The following is a 23,609-nucleotide window of genomic DNA, read 5'->3' as shown; positions in this document are numbered from 1 at the left end:
CTTCATCTGTACTGGACTTCTATTTTATTACTGAACGGATCTTACTTTCCGAACGAACTTCTATATAAGGTAATTATTTTCATAAAAATAGTAATAAGAAATGCTGCCAGTTCCTCGAACAAATCAAGAAAGTTCTTGTTACGCTATCAGAAGAGTATATAATATCACGTATAGTCTCTATTATAAAATCAAAATATGATATCCTAAAAACATGAATTGTTGTCAGCAGAAACAAATAGAAACGCGCAAACTGGAAAGGTATCTATCTATCTATCTATCTATCTATCTATCTATCTATCTATCTATCTATCTATCTATCTATCTATCTATCTATCTATCTATCTATCTATCTATCTATCTATCTATCTATCTATCTATCTATATCTATATCTATCGAAATTAATGCCTCCTATATTTTTTGTGTTGATTTGTATGTCCATGCCAGATGTCGTCGGTGTAGTGCTAAAGCTTGAGCCTTCTTGTTCTGCGTAAGTTTGCGTCACCATAGGAGTGTTCCAAAATGGAGCCTGATATGGACGTGCGTATAAAACAACGATGTTGATTGAAGTCCTCACTACTGAAGGAATTGCGCAGATTGTAATTCATCGACGCTTGGTGGAGCTTTATGGAGACGATACAATAGACATGAGCAATGTGAGGCGATGAGTATGGTATTTTCAAGGTGGTGAAAAGGGTGTTCATGACAAGCCACGGTCTGATCGACTCTGCACAGCTGTCATCCATTGCAATGAAGAGCGTCTTGATCAACTCATCCGTGCTGATCGCCGGATAACGACCAGAGAATTGTGTACAAAGCTGAATGTGGCGAACATTTTCAAGGCTCGAAAACTGTTGTCAAAGCTAAGTGGTTAGCCTAAGCTGGTTCCGATTTTTAGAAGCGCGGCATTCAGGCTCTTGTTCATCATTGACAAAGTGAATAACGAATGGTGGGAACTACGTGGAAAAATGACAGTCTGTAGCTGAAATATTGCTTTGTTTAGCTGTGCTGTTGTTATTTATATATATCCATTAGTTTCCATAAAAAATAGGAGACTACTTTCGGAATGACCCTCGTATACACAGGATCAGTGGGTACGCAAAGGAAGATTACCAGGTTTCAACCGACACCTTTCTACAAGACATTATGATAAAAATATAAGTTCATTGTTATTAAGACACACTTAAAAATCGCACTTGTCTTGGGTATATATGAACTTGCTTGAACTTCCCTCCTTTGATGATACTCTATGTACGCTACTGTCAAAAGCTTTGTAAAAACTGAATAAAGAATTGCCGTGGTAGCTCTTGATTTTCTAAAGTTTACTAATTTCTTTAAATGCTAACTTTTTAATACAGTAAGGCAGCGTTTCCCAACCGATGTGTCGCGGCACACTGGTGTGCCGTGAATAGGCCGCTAGTGTGCCATGAGGAAATCGAAATTAAATTATTAATTCTATAGCAATCACATTGCAAGACAGGGAAAAATGTATATTTGTATTTCATATTGCTATGAACCTCTCTACGAATCTACAATTTTAAGTTTACAATTTTAATTTTGTATTACTTTTCTGTATATGTTGAAAAAGTATTTATTATCATTGTTATGACCATTATTACTTCTTTATTGTTGCAGACTATTTCGTAACTTGCAATTTTAAAGTGTCATTCAATCCTTTCGACAAAGCAAACATGCATACAAATTACCTATATTTGTGTTTTAAAATTAAAAGAGATTTGTTTGTTCGTTCGTTATTTAGTAATCTTCCTTCTTAGTGAAAGGTTGGATACAGTTTCTGAAAAAGAAAGCGTATTTTTAAAAACCTGAGTCCTATATTTCATTGCAATGAAATATAGTCTAAGCATAATGATTTACCACGGAGGAAAACAAGTGATCGAGCTTTCTTCTCTGTGAGATGGAGATAAGTAATCACAAAAAAGGAAAAAAAAAAATACCACGGCATTTTATATTTACAAATAATAATATCTATGAGTATGCCGCAAGAATTCAAGTTACACCTGTAGTGTGCCGCAGGTTGAAAAAGGTTAGGAAACGCTGCAGTAAAGTTTAGAAAATCGAGAACTAAAAGGTAGTCTTTTTTTTATGAAATCAAAGTAGGATGTTAGAATGACACCAGTTGTGGTTCTAGAGGGAAATCACATAATTAAAAATTTAAATTTTATTTTTACAAATTTGAGAAAATAAAGGTTACTTAACGTATAATTCTTACACCTAGGTATATAACTTTCTGAAGTTGTGTGAGGCTTCGTTCCTGCAGCTTGTAAAGACAAATTTAATTCTTTTACCGATATGACTTCCCTCAATAGCCGTCACTGAATGATAGACAACTGATTTATTTTCCTTTTATCTTTTTCCTTTTTTCCTATCTCTTCTTTCTTTCTTTTATAATGAACTTATAAGAAACTATTCACTTTATGAGAGTCAGAAGTCCTTTATAACTAATAGGGAAGTTAAGAAGTACATAAATTTGTTCACTATAGATTTTTCAATCATTTTGTAAATGAATTAAAGTCACATAATACTGTATTGATTATCTACATTATGACTTTATTACTCTTGAACCACCCGACCAATCTAGATCAAATTTTCATAGATAAGGTTCGGATCTGGCATGTGTATGTGTGTTTTTTTAAAATCATTTTACTTTGACGGTGTAACTTAGGGGGAGGAGGAGATATTTAAAAATCACCGAAATTGACCGATAGTAATGTCGAATCCGTATTTTTTGGGGTCGTTGAAATGAACAATGACACTTCTGATGCCGTTTGAATCCAAATTCAGCCCGCAACTTGGGGGAGATACATAAAAATGATTGAAAATGACTGATATCAGAGTGCACTTCAGTAATAGTAAAAAGTCACTGACTAACGGAACATATTACTAATTTTTCTTAACTCAACGAAGCTGGTAATTAACGCTAGTGTGAAATAAATACTGGAATGACCATCAATTAAAGTTCTCCTTTGCCCGTCAATACGCAAGCAGAGTGGAATATATGTGATATCTTCTAAATATTATCTGTAGTTGACAAATGCTGGAAATGTTCCATTCTCCTTTCTGTGTCCGAATGTTGAAGAGATCACAAGTTTCCCATAATTGTATAAGACACTTGGTACTTGCGGTTTATTCCAAAGTAAAGAGGCGTCAGATGAGAAGTGTTACATATTGTATTTCCTTACTATAACATTATAAATTATATGTAAATAAAAATTTATTTCACAATTACGAAGCAAGCAGTACTTAAATCCTATAAATATTAAAAGGATTCAATATTTAATGGAAGAAAAGAATATACTTCTCCATATAAATCAATAGACTAAACATAAAAAATAACTTTGATATCATACAGCTTGTGAAAAAAAACTGATGTCATATTTTATATACAATTTACATATGGATATGGCGGTTTCTTTAGCCAATTACTGTACGCATAACTTTAGAAATAATGCTTTCTTAATTCTCGCTTCTTACAGCAGGACAAATTTTGTCATATAGTAGATAATTCCTTACCGGGCTAAGGCCTAACTCCGGAACAGTCTTCTCAAAATTTGCAGACATTGCAACCGACTATCACATAATAATAATAATAATAGTAATAATAATAATAATAATAATAATAATAATAATAATAAATACAAATTTGGTGTTGACTGAATCAAACCTCTAGGTAATGAGTAATCTACTCTAAGGAACGGGCGAACAAGTACCACTCGAGCTGAACTCATGGAGGGAAAGACTGACGAAAGGTGTTATTTGAAAGTTTTGCATTTGTCTTTGTTAATATCATTATTAAATGACATAAAGGGACAAAAAAGTAGGAAAGGGTCTCGCAACGTGGGAGTCTCTACACAGCAAGCTGTTAAAAAAAATATCTACCACTGTTAGCAAGTTAATTCGACATCAACGCCATCGCCTTACAAGGGTATCATAAATATCTACTAACTGATAGTGAGAATGCGTACTTGTTATTTCTTGCTACGCTTTATGCTTTATATTTGACATAAATAACGTATATTTTCTGTAATCCTTCACGAAAATAGTTTAAGAGCGTATGAATTTTCGGCCAACATTTACATAAATACAAGTCCCTTCTTCTTATTTCCAGTAGGGAGATAGTATACATAAGAACAACAGATAGCAGAACTTCTGACTAGCAATTTCGACTTCCTGTCAACGCATTCCATGTTTGCTGCTTACTTAGTCTACTTTGAACCCTTCTTTAAGTTCATGAATATCTGGGAGTTTTCTTGAAAAAAGTCTGGGATTTATGCCCTGTGGGAATCTTTGCCCACCATTACACATGTTAAAATATGCATTTTTGGATGACATATGAGTGACTTTCTTTACATCTTGCAATTGATATTTTTCAAACTTCTGGACAGTTCTATCTTTGAAACTATGAATTTTTCCACAGAGGTTCATATGAATTTTTTCTCATTTTCATGTAAGAAATCATTACTTTATTAACACCCTATATATATATATATATATATATATATATATATATATATATATATATATATATATATATATATATATATATGTGTGTGAATAACTCTTTCTATCCATATGTATATAGAGAGTTATACAAGTATTCTCAAAAATTTTGTACCGAATGAGTCGCAACAACAATCAGAATGTCGTGGAATTATTAACAAGAATTTGCATAGTTATCGTATCAATCATTAGATTATCTTCACATCAACGCAGTGATTGATTGGAATTCCAATGTGGATTTATTATGGATGACAAATGAAGGCAGCTTGTGCAACAACACATGGAGAAGCTATCAAATCAATAGTCTTATCAAATTGTTACCTGGACTGCAAGTACGTGTAACCACTCTCTTTTGCTACAATATATCAATTAAAAATTATTTTAAATAGAAGTTTCAAATAATAAAGAACTAAAGTGTATGAGATATACAAGCATGTTACGTTTCACATTGTGAAATTAACGTAGAGTTAAAAGCTATAGGAGATGGGAAATCTATCGCTGCAGGGGAAATGCGGTTGCTGATGGAACTTGTTATTGAGAATGAGAATTCATGCTGACTTCTTATACGGTTTTAGCTCTAAGTTGTTCAGAATCGAAAACTAGTAAGTTTCGTTTCACAGTGCGAAACTACAGTAGATTTTCAAATTATGGGAATTCAATCCTCAAACTTGAGATAGTACTTCTACTATAGTAGTTACTGGTTGCAGTTAATTGATGGGATCAAAGATAGAACCTACGCTGAATCCATACGCTGTTTCTCATACGCTGAATCCATAACAAGAAACCATTACTCACTATGGTTTACTTTTTTTGTTCCATAGCGATAAATGTTGAAAACAGCAAATTGTTAATTTAAACCACTTTCGTATGGAATAGATGTTAAGGAGACAGAACCTACTCTTGAGAAGCTGAATCGATTGTAAAAAACTGAATCTCGAAATCTCTGACCATTTTTACTCTATGAATATCAGTATTGAAACCGGAAGTGGAAGTAGATTCTAACCACTTCCAGTTTGATTACATGGTGATCAGAGATGATGGAATCTAGCCTTGAAACGCTGAATCAATTGCAAAAAATCGCATCTCGATATCTCTTTCCACACCGTTTTTGCTCTACGATAAAATCAGCATTGAAACCGAAAGTAGTACTTAATTTCAATCAATTTCAGTTTTGGTCGAATCTTGCAGGTGTTAATTCTGTGTTCCCTTAAAACCCTAAAACGGTTTGTCGCTATCTAATACTATATTTGTTCTCTGGCGATAATATTGAAACCAAAAATGACTGATTTGAACCACTTTCAGTTTGAATAGAGGGTAAAAAGGGAAGATGGAACCTATTCTCGAGACACTGAATTAATTACAAAAAAACTGCATATCGATATGTCTGACTATTTTTGTTCTATGAAAATCCATTGTGAATCCGGAAGTGGTAGTAATTGAACCACCTCCGCTTTTGGTAGAATGTGAGGTGTGACGACATGCTCTCTTGAGGCACTGAATCGATTGCAGGGAACTGCTTGCCGCTATCTATTAATCTATTACCACTTTTTGTTGTATGGCGATAAATGTTGTATCCGGAAATAATTTAAACTACTTTCGATTTGAATAGAGTTTTATTAGGAAAGATAGAATCTGTTCTTCAGACAGTAAATCGATTGCAGAAAACCGCATCTCAATATCTATTATCGTTTTTGCTCTATGGAGATCAGTATTCAAACTGGAAATAATAATAAATGTGAACCATTTCGAGTTTTGGAAGAGTGTAGGATGTTCATGGTATGTTGACGTTTGCCGCTGAATTGTTTGAAAAAAAAAAAAAACTTCTCGCTGTATGATACTGATTTTGTTCTATGGCGGTAAACGTTCAAACCGAAAATGACTAATTTGAAGCATTGCCAGTTCGAGTAGAAAGCTAACAGAAGAGATGGAACCTATTCTTTGGACCCTGAATCTGTTGCAAACAACAGCATTTTGATACCTCTTACCATGTTTGCTGTGATATCTGTCGACAGAAGGACAGACGGACAAAGCCGTTCTATAAGACTTCGACACTTATGCATAGTATCATAGTATAGTTTTTGGGGGCCTAGAAACGGAAAATCTTACCGATTTAAATAGAAATAAGTGCAAAATTAAAATCCATTCTTGCAACACTGAATCCGTATTTTAAAAATCTATCTATTAACGGGACCGTAGTGACTCAGTGCTAAAATGCTCACCTCTGGTGCGTGAGGAACCTGGCTCAATCCCAGCTCAAATCAAGTGAGCTTTGGGTGGAAGAGTACCGTGTACGTGAGTTCTCTCGTTTCCTTCTACCTTGTTCATTCCACCATTTTGTTCATTATCATAATCAACTCCTTCCTTAGTCTAGCATAGTTGTGGGACGTTAAGTTAAAAATAAATAAACAGCTATCTATTACCGCTTTCACTCTATAGTAGGGTGACAAAATCGTCAACTAGAAAAAACGGGACATCTTTTATTTCTGGATAGGTTGCTCCCCTAAATATATATTTTTTAGCCCCTCCGTTCTCTCTCTCTCTCTCTTTTTTTGTATCTCTCACCAAAATAGGACAAATTTACGCTTTTTCGTTTTAAAAAATATTGAAAAGGTTGTGGAATTAATTAGATAACAAGTAAGTATCAGCAGCTAACAAAAAATGAAATATTTGAAAACATTACTAAAAATATATGAGTGCTCAAATATGTCACCAACAGGATTTATAATTACTCTCAGCATCGGATTCCAACTCATTTTATTTACATTTTCTTACTTTTAAACATTATTTCACTTACAACTAGTGTTCTTCTTACTTTTACAGCTCTGTACCTTTGTTACCCTTTACAGTTCTGTAGGGTGTTACATCTTACAAGGAGAAGGCAGACTTTGGCAAATGAACTTCGGGGCCATATTTTGCGAGGTGGTAATGCACATTTAAAGAGTTAATATTACAAACTGGGAGAGCGCAATGGCCAAGAATAACGGAGAAAAACCGTCTTAAAGGTTTTTACTCGCCTCATATATCGTACGACGAGCAACGTTATCAAGCGATGGCGTGTCAGAGTCAGGAGAATTTGCGACTCATATGCAAAGGGTACCGGTTTCGATTCCCGTTCGAGTCAGAGTTGTTTTGTTTTTGCTTCAACCAATAAAGTAATCATTTGTAACTCTATGTAAAATATTAATTCACCAAATGTTTATAATGAATAAAACAATGAAAATTTTCAAATCACTTGTAAAATCTTTCAATGTTCCATGTTAACTAGGAACAAAATTTAATCTATTCCGTAAATATTGTTGTTACCGCAGTCGTTGTGTGAAAAGTGTTCTTCACGCTTCGTGTCTACATCTGTTGACACTGTGCAAATTACAAGGGAAATGAGGGGGAAATCTCCTTTGGTTATACCAATATCAACCATTAGCAAAGGGGATTTCCCCCTCAACTCCTTCGTAATTCGCACAATGTCAATAGATGTAGACACGAAGTGTCAAGAACATTTATTACAAAAAGACTGTCGTAACCATAATATAACTCGTCGTATCAGTATATTTACGCAGGAATAAAAATGGATCTCAAAAGATAGGGGGAGGGTAGGTAGCGAATCACCGTCTCCCTGTGTATCTTTACCCATTGTTATATTTTACGAACTGAGGTTACGCGGTACATATTTTGGAAGGTGGGAGATGACGTCCCTCCACGTTCCTCTTCACTTTTATCTCTATATTTACGGAATAGATTAAATTTTGTTCCTATTTAACAAGGAACATTGAAAGATTTTACAAGTGATTTGAAAATTTTTATTGTTTTATTCATTATAAACATATGGTGAATTAATATTTTACTTATAGTTACAAATGGCTATTTTATTGGTTGATGCAAAAAACAAAACAACTCTGATTCAAACGGGAATCGAATCCGGGACACTTACCACATGAGTCGCAGATTTTACTCCCTCTCCCACCCCGGTACTTGATGAACTCGCGAGTCGTACGATACATGCGGCGAGTAGAAAACTTTAAGACGGTTTTTCTCCGTTATTTTTGGCCATTACGCTCTCCCAGTTTGTAATATTAACTCTTTAAATATGCACTACCAAATCGCAAAAAATGGCCCCGAAGTTCATTTACCGAAGTCTGCCTTCTCCTTGTTAGTCAAATCATGGAAACACTGTACTGTATTGATGACAACGCCTCAATCTTCCACCGCCCGAAACAGAGGGTAAAAACAGATTACATTTGTTCTTCATAGGACTTTTAGCCCTTTGCACTGTCGTCTGCGGAGTGAGGAGGTCTAGAAGGGAAAACAGTGCAGCCACCACATCAAATATCGCAAACGTCGTAATGACGTTGCTCAGTAATTGGACATATTCCAATGTAATCAGATAGTTTAGAAAATATGTAATAATATAAATTAGGAAATTTTAACGAGTCGAAAGGTTTTTTGTACCCAATGTACGTAAATAGGGACCTTTTGGCGTCTCGGGAGATTTTTTTTGGGACACCGGGAAAGGTAGTGAAAAAACAGGACAATCCCTTCTTTACGGGACGGTTGGTCACCCTACTCTATAGCGATCAGTGTCACCAGTGCCAAGTATTCCAAATTTCATTGGGGGTACACTAGCGCAATCATTATTACTAACTTTGTGTGCACGCTTGTGCGCATCTATATGCTTATATGCGTATGTAGATAGATAGATAGACAGATAGATACGTAATATGACGGACCAATAACGCCTGAGTGTTTTCATGGGCCATATTATATATAATATTATTTTATGTTAGAAGAATTTATCAAGTCTTTGTATATGACAGCGCTTCAAATGCTTTTTTCTTTTTACCCTTGCATGATTAGATTTCCTTAAATGTTAATTTTTTGAAAACAGATTGTTTTACTTTTGAATATGATTTGCTTTATTTTGTTTGTTATTTTCTTTTCAAAGAAAGCAATGATTTTAAATAAAAAAAAAACATGTTATTTAGTTATTTACCTTGTATTACTCACAGTGATGAGTTTTTCAGAGGGGGCAATGTCTGTATAGATAAGGGACAGATATTCAGAGGGGTACACGTATCCTGATTAATAATGATGGGTTTAAAATGGAACTCAGAGTAAACTCTAGTAGGGAAATACTTGTCTACTAAATTTCTCGTCGAGCTGAAAAAACGAGATGCGTTCTTGCCATTGTTATTCAGTTTTGGATTTATAATTGGAAACCATTCAAAATTATAATTGGAAACCCAATCGGGGAAGGACCATTAGGAAGATCTAGACACAAATGAAAGGACAATATTAAGATGGACCTTGTAGAAATAGGAATACAAAGTAGAAACTGGATGTAGTTTTGTAAGTGTGGCTATTGCATCTTCGGGTTCTATAGACCATAGAATTAATTAGTCATAGTTTAGATATCTGAATTCATTGTCATAGCTTTCAATGTTAAAATATACTTTCCTTCATTTAATAATGGAAATATTAACTTAATTTGAAACAATTTAGCTACAGAACGACCTATCTTTAAAGTAATTCAATACCCAAGAGAAAGATAGAAGTGGAAACAGTAATGTAATATGAGGTCTGTTGTAGTTCTCTCTCCGATAGTAAAAACGCGGTCGGTGCAATTTTGCAGACGTCTTGTTTTCAGAATGATCCCCAGAGAGCTCAGTAGACCAAGCTACATACGATAAAGTAAGAGAAATTGCTTAGAGGACGCTTATTGGATTTCAGTTCACCAAAGAATTGTTTTTTTTTCTTATGTTGTTTCCAAATTGTATAGTTTGAGAAAGAAAATAATAATAATAATAATAATAATAATAATAATAATAATAATAATAATAATAATAATAATAATAATAATAATAATAATAATAATAATAATAATAACTTTATATTAAGTGCTATGAACAGCTCATAAGCAAAAATACAGCACTATGTTAAAATTATTATATAACCATTTTAAACAGACCAGAAATTATATAACGTAAAATGATTATTAGAGCAGGTTAAAGCCTTTGTCAGAAGATTAATATATTAAAATTATAAGGTTCAAACTGATATATAAAACAAAAATAAAAGAAAACTGTCAGTCTTAAAATATACGATTAAAAGAACTATGCAAATTAAAGTCTCATTTAACTACCATTTAAAATAATGAAACAACCTTACTTAAAATTTGACCTTGACATGCAAAACCTCTTTCACTTATTGTCATATTTTAACGTAAAAGACTGGTTCTTTGAGTAAAAGATTATAACATAAAAATACACTGAATATACACAATAACAATAAAATAAAGATAAGCAGCTAGAACCCTTGTCATAAAGTTAAAACAGTTTAATTTTGTAAGGAATGCTCTGATATTTATCCTAACATTTGTTCATTTTAAATTGTAAGACATTGTCATCCTTCTTAGTATTTCACGTTTTAAGTTTAATGCAACCAATGTCCATTGATTCCTAACACTATAAGTCGGCACTCTTATTCCTATATTTTCTAAGCAATATTCGCTACTATATTTATTTTCCAACACCATTTGAATAAATAATTTATCAGTAACTTTCCTCCTTTCCGATAGTTCTTGAAGCCCCCAAAATGTTAACCAATATCCATATTCATGTGCATAGTAATCTTTTTTCATTTTATAACACAATATAATAATAATAATAATAATAATAATAATAATAATAATAATAATAATAATAATAATAATAATAATAATAATAATAATAATAATAGAAATAATAACAATAATATTTGTTATCCTTTTAGGGGTCGCATATTTACTCTCTGTTATTTTGGATAAAATATGGGTGGTTTTTGGGACGAATTCCTAGACCAACAAGCATATGTTGATTGCTTGTCAAAGAGACATCGCTCTAAAGTTATTTTTTTTTCTTCCATTCTCGGCAACATCTTGCTCCGAAACTATATTTATATGAACATATTTTGTATTTTGGTGTGCAGAATCATTTCTCAAAGTTATAACACAGTATTCATTAACATTCTGTATAGTTCTGAAGTACAATGAGTGATAAAGAATTCACTCGATTTTTTTTCTTTAAATTTTTCTTCGACTAATGTTAAAACTAAGAAGAGTACAAGGGCAGACCTCGAGCACCACTTGTGGTCCGCGGACTACAGATTGAGAAACTTTGCGCTCGTGTACACAGACAAAACTTTTAACCACTTTCTTCCCATTTAGGAGCTGAATTTTGAAAAACTCCGTCTTGTCCACGATCTAGGATTTAATGAGAACATTTGCCTGAGGTTTCAAGTTCTTGTATCGGTTCAACAGTTCCAGAGTTTCGGTGATGAGTGAGTTAGTAATAGAATCATTTACCCTGCTCTTCTGTAGATACAGGTTTGTTCACTGTATTTTTCTTTAAATTCTTTACAATTGTTAAGTCAAGCGGTCCAATTACGTTAATAAAAGAGAAGAAAAATGATTATCTCCATCTTTGACAGAAAAGATTACAAGGAAACCAGTAAAGACATGTGGTATTTCTTTATTATGTTGAAGTTCTTTGATTTAATCCGACGTTGTAGAATGTGTTATTTGTGTATACAAGAGTTTTAAGTAGAAATACTGATACTCAAAACCTGTCTTTAATATGTATGTGTTTAAATAGGCAATTTTAAAATGTATATTCAATATTTCACGAAATTGAACAAATGTTTAACTTTCCAACAACTGTTATGATTAGAATCACCCTAGTGGGTTTTGTAAGATTGTAATATTAATACTTACATATGGTACTCCTGATGATAATTCTTGAACGAAAAATAATTTTTGATACATGTAATGAGGTTAGGTTACTGAAGCACATACTGTATATGAGGGATTTCATTTTGAAGGAAAGAGAAATATAGTTTCTTTCATGATATTTTTTTGTTGGTAACTTTTAATATAAGTGATATTTTCCTTATTACGAATTAGAATTACAGTATTGATGTCTTATTCGAACATCTTATTAATTTGATATTTTGAACCTATCATGGATGGATTTTCATTTGCAATGTGGAAAATCATGCTCACTTTTATCCTGCAGGGATATGCATCCTTAGTATATAAAATCATTACCGGGGGTATAACATGGAAAGATACTACATACTTCTCGCATTTGAGAACTGAGAAGAACTCTTTGAAATTATTAAGAATATACCTTTTCTTTATGATTTTGAAATTTAGACCTATAATACGTAAATAATACATGATTATAGTGAAAATCACAGTATATTTGATCTAATTAAATTCTTTTTTCTTTTATTCGGGTGCTTGCTATAATTTTGCATTAACTTTTTATTTGTATGAACTAGTAATATTGTATCTTTTCTTTGAAAAATAAGTACCACCGTTTTTCCTTTATATCCCACAACAATATGCAATGTATAAAAAGCATGTTCGGTCGCATTACATTTGGAGGCGGCGATTAATGGGAAATTACTGATACATATAAACGATGAATATGATTTCGCACTTTCCTTCCTTATAGATGATTTTATTGAAAACCGTAATTTTTTATATGCATTAATTCAGTTTATTTCCTTATTATTTAGCTACATTTTTGTATAATCAGGCTTGTACTATAAGTTGAAGTACAGATAACTACTTTTGATGTTTGTGAAGGAATAGTAGTAATCACGTGAAATGAAAAAGGCAAAGATAAGAATGGTAAGGTAGCAATTAGGAGAAACAAAAGTAAATTTGTAGGTCCTTGAATAAAGAGTTCAGAAAGAATAATAAATTGTTTCGTGTGGGTAGAAACATGAAAGTTAAACAAATGTGATGGAAGCTAATACAAAGTTTGAAAATGTAGGTATCAAGAAGAATGTTGAGAATTAGATAGGTAGAACGGAAAAGGAAATAGAAACCTTTGGAGCATCGTAGAGATAAAAACGAACTAACTCTTTGTATGTGGAAGAGAAAATGCTTGTGACATTGGTTGAGAAGAAATTGTATAATGTAGAAAAGACAATATGCCTGGGCGAATGAAAAGAGATAAAAGATTCCATTGATGACCTGGGTTCAAATGAAGAATATATTAAGCTGAGGATTATGGTTCGTGGAAGACTTCACAGTCCCGCCAAGTGACCTGTTAATAATGGTGTAATAGGTATGATGACAGTCATTTCTTTTAGTAAATATTGTTATACATCATGTAAAAGTGTTCCATTGTGAATTTGGCGAGAACAATATGATAAAATAGGTGAGAGAAAATCTTAACATGACTGAAAGAGAGATGGAAGATTTATATACTATGGATAGATGATGAACTCATTGACGTAGAAGTTTTTAACATTTTAAAAATCGTTAGGAAGACACTGGCATGGAGAAGTTTTTATGACTCTCTCTCTCTCTCTCTATTGTATACTATTTAGAGTTTTCTCGTTTTGTATTCTTTTCTTCTATAAAAGCTTATACTTGTGCATTTTACAACTTTTACTAATGGAATAACAATATCTTTTATATCTTTTCCTTTCACATTTTTAGTTTTCTAATACTGTACAGAGTGTCCGGAATGGGACTGACGGTTTTTAATAGTGTATAGTTTTAATATGGTCAGAGACACAGACGAAAAGAAAAACATTCATATTGAAGGAAAACTCAAAAATTTTTGTTCAGCAAATTTTCATACTTGAACTACTACTGGTGACGGTGCTCGTATAAACAGAAATGGCGCCGGCAGTCGGGAAGGCGCAATGCGTGTGGTAGTTTGCAGAGACAAAAACTGTGCCCCTGGACTTCTTCCTGTGGGGGAATGTGAAATACCTTGTGTCTTCTGGTGAAAAGCTGCGTAACCTTGATGAATTGAAAATCCGTATTAGGAATGCGATTGCTTCAGTAACATCTCAGATATTACAGAATACGTGGAGAGAGATTGAGATCAGTCTAGATATTGTAAGAGTTACAAATGGAGCTCACGTGGAGTTACACTGAGTTAGAATGACTTTTAAGTAAGACCAAACAAACTTTTCGAGTTCTCCTTTAAAATGCTTGTTTTTTTTTTTAATTCTGTACCTCTGACCATATTAAAATTATGGAGACACTTTTAGAAACCGTCAGTCCCATTCCGGACACCCTGTATATTACAGTTTCCTTTTGTAAGTACCTGTTCTGTAGTATTAAAAAAAAAAAAAAAGCTGACCAAAGCTTTAACACACACTGTATTTTAAACTATAATGTGTTACAGTTTCGGATGTCTAACATATCCTTCATCAGACACTATCTTATGATGAAGGATATGTTAGATATCCGAAACTGTTTCACATTGTAGTTTAAAATACAGTATGTGTTGCAGGTTTGGTTAATGTTTCTTTTGTTGCAATATTCAATCCAAAGAAATAAATGAAATGAAATCTTTGAGTTTTACGTCCCACGGTTATGCCGGTTAGGCTAAAGGTGACGGTGATGATGAGTAATGAATGAAATGGTGGAATGAAGAAAGTGGGAGGAAACGGGAGTACCTCGAGAAAACCCACGCACACGGTGTTTGTCCACCACAAAGTTCACTTGGCGGGGGCTGGGATCGAACCCGGGACCCCTAGCACTAGTGGTGAACGCTCTACCACTGAGCCACCGCGGCCCTAGCAATCCAAAAAAATGGATAGTGTTGTTATAGAAGTGACTCCGAGACTGAAAAGGAGTATACACCTGTTCTATGTTAGATCTTTTTTATTTTCATCCTTGTACTTATGCGGATGGACGTGTTTATGAGTATTTTACATAAAGTCAGGACTGAGAATTTGGCAGACTTTTTTCTTGGAAGTTATTCCTCTAGACCAGCGGTTCTCAACCTAATTTCTATCACGACCTCCATTTTATCACATTCTCTTGCCAGCGACCCTCTCACACTTTCTGGTTTGTAATAAGGTTGTTCTGGGGTTTTTTAATATACCTATTGCGGAGATCTCACGATATCCATTTATTTCTATAATAGTAGAATTCATTTCTTGTATATAGTGGATACAGTAACTTCCCTAAAAGCGAATGGATTAAAACCAAATTTGGTTACAAATATCGAATCCGATCCGTCACATTGTTTCAAAATGCAAGCTGTTTGAAAATTTTAAAACTTAATAACTCACTTATTTTGGGTCATATGATAAGAAAACGTGATTTCTAATTTTGATTTAAAAAGAAAAAACTTGGACAATTGCTGAAAAGTTACTCTAATTATATTTATCTTTTCCGCTCATCTTCGCGACCCCCAGGTTGATAAACAATGCTCTAGACATCTCTTTTGCTCGTTATTTACATTTCTCATTAGATTCTATTATCATCACTCTTATAACAATAAAGTCGCTTCTTTCATTAGATTCTGATTCCGAGGTAGACCTATTTTGATTCTTGACACTTATCTTTACATTCATTTTGTTTGTTTTCCTTAGAATAGCTATTCTTTCTTGTTTTCTCATTTAGTACTCCACTGTTTATTTGGTAACATATTTTTCACGTATGTTTTCGTTATTGGTAATGTTTTTGTTATCAATTTTATATTAGTATTATTCTTTAAGAACAACTGGGGGGTCTGAGCTGCATTTTGACATGTGAAGAAACTTTCTTTAACATTTTATATCGTAACGATTTATGGAGAATCATCATCGTCGTGATCGAATTTATTATTGTCTAGTTTGCTTTCTAATATTCAAAACTAAACTTTTCTCGTGTGTCTTCAATTAACCCTTACTAAGTTGATATTAATAAAATATACAGGGTGTCTGAAAAGTCCCATGACATAGGGTAATTCTGTTATTATAAGAGTTACAACAAAATATAAGAGGGGAAACCGTCTCCAAATGTGATGTTTCCAGTCTAAAGTGAAGGAATTTTTTAAATCGGAGTAGTTTGAGCTGTACACTCTTTATGGGCCCAATGTTAAATGAAAGTGCACATTGCCATTTATCTGAACCCACAACATAAGTGAATGGAGTTATTGTCTTTTACACTAACGTGTAGATGGCCATCCCCCATTTCAAACATACCCCCATTCACCATACTCTTTCAAAATTCATCCTTTCCCTCCCCGCTCCGCTTTCAGTACCCCTCTATTAATGACAATGTTTCATTTTCATTTAACATTGAGCTCATAAAAAGTGTACAGCCAAACGGTTCTTCCGATTTAAAAAAAAATCCTTCATTTTAGACTGAAAAAATCATATTTGGATCTGGAAAAAATTATATTTTGTTGTAACTCTTACAATAACAGAGTTACTCTATGTCAGGGGATTTTTGAGACACCCTGTATGTGTCACTTTGTGCTCATGTTGTTGTTATCGATTCAGTGCAATAGAAGAGGGTAATAATATTATATTAGTTGCTTAAATCTGGATTTAGTTGTAAAATCAACTTATCCTAGGTGGAAGCAAGATTTTTCTCGTTGTAAGAATGAGGTGCGACAAGTTCATGGTTTTGTCAAGGAAGACTAGACCTCTGAGAATGAAAGTACATAGTTATTTAATATATTGTCTTTGAGAGTGATGTAGTTGATATATCAATGTTATAGCATTCTAACCTTTTTCGAATAAAAGTTTTATTGGATGTTTTACACCAGGTCTTTGTAACATGTTGAGAGTTAGAATTGTTCCAAAAGGATGTAACATGAGGCATTTCTTCAAATTTGAGAAATAATAATCAGGGACCCAAACTAGATGAATGAGAGAGACATCACACTAATTGGGATCCCAAGGTAGTCAATTTGGCAGCCACAACGTGGGATATGTGATCCTGTCAATGTCAAGCAAAATGAGAATTCTTTGAACAGCTTTTCACACTCGCTGCGTTTTTGTCTTAATAACCTCACGTAGCTCCTGTAATAGTTCATCATAATACTTCCTGGCAACAATAGAGGTTGGTAGTCCATTAACAGAATACCTCATATTTTCTTTTCATGTATTGTTGACCAAACTTAAATATTGTTTAAATAATGCTTATTCAAAGAAACAATATAGCCTATGTCTTAAAGTTATTTTAATGTTTGTTGATTCATTGTTGGAAAATTATAAATAGGTGCCTTAGCAAGAAAATCTATTTGATCAAACAAGATATCAATCCTGGATTGTAATGGTATGGAGGCAGTCGTTATAGTAACAGCATGATGGTTCTCTGTACATTTTTGAAATTACGGCCAAGAAAGCAAGGTTATCTTTTTCTCTTTGTAAGTACTAATTGATTTAATTGTTCCATCGTATTATTAATTTAGAACCCTTAACAAAAGTTTAAGAGCACCTTCATTCTCGAAGTTTTATTGAAGAATTATAGGGAAAATATATAAGAACAAAACATTAGTAGATTACAACACTGTTTAGTAGTTTTCTAGTTGCAATATCTAGGTAGTTTTCCTCATAGACAATAACACTGAAACTACTTACCTTTTGCTCAAATATATCTTCGATCTTTACGTTGTTGCTCTGAAAAGAAGAGACCAAAAATATTTATAATTAAATTATTTTGTTACATTTATAATATTGCTGTTTATTAATTACAGAGATTATTCATTATAATTTTCTTGTTTCATACCTATTAACAATTTAAAAGCAATGGTATAACTGGAATTGTATGAGCTGGTATGGTATACTGTTAGTGAATTAAGATTCCAAAAATATACCAGCTAAAATACAACAACTAGCAATGTCACGTGTATACCATGTGAAGAAATTTGGTTTGTATGGCGTGATTTTTCTGATTAATAAATCTACTATCAGTTCGGGTTTTAGTGGAGAGACTAGAGTGGAGATGAAATATACAGGGTGTCTCAAAAGTCCTCTGACATAGGGTATCTGTTATTATCAGAGTTGCAAAAAAAATGTAAGAGGGGAATCCTTCTCCAAATATGATGTTTTCAATCTAAAGTGAAGGATTTTTTTTTTTTTAAATCGGACAAGCCGTTTGGGTTGTATACTCTTTATGCGCCCAATGTTAAATGAAAATGCAACGTTGCCATTTCTTGGGAGATGGATAAAATTTGTAAAAGTATGGTGAATGAGAGCGTGTTTGAAATGGCCATCAACATGTAGCATAAAAGACAGTAACTTCATTCACTTATGTTGTGGGTTCAGAAAAATAGCAACGTTGCATTTTCATTTAACATTGGGCACATAAGGAGTGTACAGCATAAACGGTTCGTCCGATTTAAAAAAAATCCTTCAATTTACATTGAAAACATCATATTTGGAAACGGTTTCCCCAGTTACATTTTCTTGTAACTCTGACAATAACAGAGTTATCCTATACGACGGGACTTTTGAGATACCCTGTATTCTTGGAACGATTAACTGGTTCAATAACCGCTTCTCAATATCTATTACTGTTTTTACTATATAGTGATCAATGTTAAAACTGAACATGGTTGATTTGTGTCACTTTCAATTTGAAGAAAGAGTTAAATGAAAATATGGTACCTATTTTTTAGAACACTAAATCGAATATATATATATATATATAAAACGCTTCTTGCCATCTCTTACTGCTTTTGCTTTACGCAGATCAATATTGAAACTGGAAGTTGTAGTAGACATTTCACTTTCGGTTTTGATAGAGATTTAAGGATGAACACGAAATCTATTCTTTGGATGCTTAATAGATTGCTGGAAGCAACTTCTCGTTATTTATTAGCGTATTTCCTCTGCACTGTTAAAAATAATTTCTTAAACTTGAGAACCCGTTTCTTATCTTTGCACTGAGGCAATATTTTCTTAGAAATGAGATTTGGCAATTCTCATTCATAAGGAAAGTAACAGTATAGGCCTACGGTGTATTTTCTCGTTCCGCTTTAAACAACCTAATCTACTTTTTTTTTTTTTTTTTCCATTTCTCATTAATGAGAGTTTCAAACTTTCGTTTCTAAGAAAATATATTCTCGGTGCACAGATAACAAACGGTTTCTCAAATTCAAGGAAGTATTTTTAACACTGTGCAATGATCAACATTAAAACTGGAAATACTTGATTTATATCACTTCCGGTAGATAGATCAATTCGATTGTCGAACGCGATTCCTAACTTCTGATCCTCTACATTTTAACTAAAATTTGTCGTAATACATGGAGTATCACCTGATAATTTTTATCTTCCGACCCGACGGACAGACGGAGTAAATTAATAAACGAGTTTTGTTAAACCAAACTACTTAAAAGTAAGCCATACTATACTGAAGTATACTTAAGACAGATTTATGCTTACACGAGCATACTCGTGATAAATTAATTTCATCTTCATCACTGTCTAAAAGTTGATAAAAGAAATATTTATCGCGTTATAAGGCAAAATGAGAAATCATGTTGTCTTTTCCTTTTAACACCCGAATGCTTAAGGAAGTAGCGGCGAAAGAAATTTTAGAAATAGATGTAAAGTAGAAAAATATTTCTCTTTAGATACATTTTATTTTTTATTTTTTAAAATTTTTTTTATCTTCGAGACATTTACAGCATACAACTCCCTTGAGATAATCTACCTTGGTATTTATGATATTTATTTCCGTTTCAATTTGCAGTATTAAAGAACGCGAAGATTTTAGATGAACGATTTGAACAAAAGGTGACTTCCATGAAATTTCTATTTATTATCTTTTTAGAGGCATACAGCTTTTGTAAGTTCGAAATGACAGCAAAAATAGAATTTGCATTTTTATTAATTCACGTTTCAAACCATCGCCTGGACCACGGTTGTTCAGTAGCAGAGCGTTTATCTATAGTGTGTGAGGTCCCTGGTTTGACCTCAACTCTCGCCAAGTATATTTTGGGATGAAGAAACACCGAATGAGGTCTTCTTCCATTTTCTCAGTTCCTTCACTCCATCATCTCAATCATTATCATCATCACCGTCTCCTATAGCATCGCTGCATAATAATAGAACGTAAAACTTCATATATAGATACAAGGGGTTCCGAAGCTAACAATGAATACTACTTTAAACTTAACTTTCTTTACAAGTGAAATACATAATTACAAATACTTAAGTAACGATAATAAAAGAAATAGTGGGATATAAATAGTTAGGACTCGAACCCGAATGCTTTACAAAACGAATCGATCCTACAGTTCATATAAATGGACAAGGAGCGTTTTGAAACTGGACGACTCATATCCTATGTCCACATTTCTGAAGACTCGTTTTCTTTTTGGTCTTACCCTCTACCTCCGAGGTCTTCTCCCACTTTCATGCCTACATAATCCCCATTTCTTTTCATGATGTGACCACATGATGAATGCATGAGCAAAAGTTTAGCGTCTATTTCAGCAGCGAGGCCGCATAAGACGTGGATCTACAACTTAACGTGGGATCCAAGCACATGAACTCGCACCAAGAATTGAAACAGATCTCTACAGCAAAGGCGCGTACGTATTTTAGTGGAATAAAAATATGGAATGGAACAGAAGAACTCCGGAAAATCATACAGATACAATCTGATTCACTACTAAGTCATGTGAACTTGGATCGTACCAGAGACCCATTATAGCAGATGTTCGCACTTTATCACTGAGCCACAGGCCCGTATCCAGGGGGTCTAGGGGGCCGGCTTCCCCCCTTAATTTTGGTGGCCCACTAAAAGTTTTACAGTAGGCTTGCAAAAGGACTACAATATGGAGATGAAATATCATATGGTTGGATCGCCCCCCCCTAACTTCAGCCGCCCCCCCTAAGTTTTTGGGCTGGCTACGGGCCTGCTGAGTCACCGTGCACCCTGTAATTTACTAACTTGGGTTCCATAACGTTGATTATTGGAATGTCCATAAATATAGTAAAATGAAATATAGTAACGTAGAAATAACATCGTATATCATTATGCACAGTACATCCAGGTCAATTATCAGAGTCACCAGCATTTCTTATAAGTAATGGAACCTTATGTGAAACAGTGCATTCACCCAGTAGTCTTTTTCCCATTACTAAAGTAGGCCACTTTATTTAAGGACTTTTTCAGTATATTTCTTCTTCTTTCCCAGAGCGGTCAGCGAGCTTGTAAGTGGAGATTGATTTCTTATTGGCGAAGAGGTTTATTTCTAAATTGCCAATGCTTGAAGGATTTATAAGACCAATAAACAATGCATAACCTTTGACCTTTGTTATCCCAGAGCCTTGAGAAGAAATGAGAAAAAGGGCTCCTTGGAGATTTTTCAATATCTGTAGAAGGCAGCAAACAGGGTGCATATACTCTTTACACACACACACACACACACACACACACACACACACACACACACACACACACACACACACACACACACACACACACACACAGGCACAAGCACAAGCACACAATGACCAGGGCTTTGATGGACTAACAGTCTCATCGACGTCCTTTTGTTTTCTGTAGCCGCAGACGCACGGATGCTGTATGTGACTACGAACTAGAAATCGATGAACATTTTAGTTCCAAAGGAGGAAGAGGTGGGAGGGGGGGGGGTAATAATAAAGCGATACGGATTTTCTTTTGGTTTCTAGAGACATATAAACCACGTAGAAACACTACTACAATTTCGTTTATGTCAATGTTTTATATTTTCTTTGGCCTTGACAGTGATTGGTTAAAGTATATTTCTCTATTTTGACCTTAACCTCACTGTTACAATAAAACGTTAATATTATATTATAGAAGGCAAAAAGTACTATTTTTATTCTAACATTAGCACTTGCACTACTGCTGATACAAAAACGAGCGAGCGAAGAACAAAAGAAAAACAAAAGAAGAACAAAACTCGGTACAAATGTTGCCATAACAAATCCAACATCCTCCCACCTTGAGTTACGTTGAGGGAACTAGTAACTCAACCACAACAAACATTATTTATTTTTTAAGTATACACAAAAGATCTAATCTGGTAGGAGGTTTCACTTTTCTACCAGTTCGAGTTGTAACAGTTTGAAGTTTTGTTTCACATTCAGTCTCTGTGTTTTTATCACTCACTCCGTCCATTTGTTCATCACTACGATACACTGCTGGTTTTTTCAACACTTGTGGTATCTCATTTGAATGAACTTCCAGGGGAAAAACTCGTTGCACTGGTCTCATCATCAATCCGGTACGTGTCTTCAACCGCACAAGTCGTACTTCACCGTCACGTCCAGGTAATATTTCAACAACTCTTGCTAAAGGCCATTCTAAACGTTTCAAGTTCTCGTTTTCTACAAGTACAACATCCCCTATTTTGATTTCACTATGGTCTCTTCTAGATTTCCAATGCTGCACCAACTGTCCCAAATATTCACTGCGAAATCTACTGCGTAACTGTTCCCTGAGTTTATGACAATATCTCAACCGTTTTTGTAGGTTAACGGATTCCAAGTTGTCGAGATCCGGTACTCCTACTTCTCTAACTTGCTGCAGAAACATAGCTGGAGTTAAAGCTAATAAATCCGAACTATCATCAGAAACATAAGTTAACGGCCGACCATTCATGACAGCTTCACAGTCACACAACACTGTAATGAATTCTTCATAATTTAGAGAAGCCTTCCCAAGTATTCTCCTTAACAGTCCTTTCATTAATCGAATTAAACGCTCCCACCATCCACCCCACCAAGCAGCACTGGGTGGATTGAATTTCCACTTGATGCGTTTCACACCTGCAAAAGACGTTATACATTTCCAATCCAGTCTGCCCAATAAATTTTCTGTGCCAACAAAATTCGTGCCATTGTCACTGTAAATGACCGAAGGACGGCCTCGACGCGCTATAAATCTTCTAAGGGCTTGAAGAAAGTCACTCGTTGATAATCCGGAAACAAGCTCCAAATGCACTGCTCTATATGCTGCACAGGTAAATATACAAATCCAAGCTTTTCCTCCATCTCGTAGTCTAACTGGTCCGGTAAAGTCCACTCCCGTTACTTCAAACACTGCTGCATCTCTGATTCTATCTTCGGGCAGGGCTGCAGGGATTGGTTCCAACTTCTTGGCAGTATATCGTTTACATATGACACATTGCTTTATTATAGATCGAATAGTTTTTCTTCCTTTGAGTATCCAAAACTGTTCCCTAAGAAGACTCAACAAACCTTGAACACCAACGTGACAAGCTTCCACATGTTTATCGTACACTAACATTTTTACTACTGGATGTGTGCTTGGCAACACAACTGGATAACGGAAGGTTTCAAC

At 34.1% G+C, this 23,609-nt stretch overlaps 1 protein-coding gene across 2 annotated transcripts in view; it reads right to left on the bottom strand.

Annotated features, from left to right (window-relative positions):
- Pde6 (phosphodiesterase 6) overlaps positions 1-23,609 on the bottom strand; it is a 557,480-nt gene that overhangs the window by 114,432 nt on the left and 419,439 nt on the right. For both annotated transcript variants that reach the window (XM_081734379.1, XM_081734380.1), the window contains exon 8: positions 17,882-17,920. In XM_081734379.1, the coding sequence (XP_081590505.1) occupies positions 17,882-17,920 (39 nt within the window). The remainder of the gene's footprint in view (positions 1-17,881; positions 17,921-23,609) is intronic.

The sequence above is a fragment of the Thermobia domestica genome, chromosome 12 (assembly GCF_964235325.1).
Source record: "Thermobia domestica chromosome 12, izTheDome1.hap1.1, whole genome shotgun sequence".
NCBI lineage: Eukaryota > Metazoa > Arthropoda > Insecta > Zygentoma > Lepismatidae > Thermobia > Thermobia domestica.
This window is presented reverse-complemented; position numbering and strand designations above follow the sequence as displayed.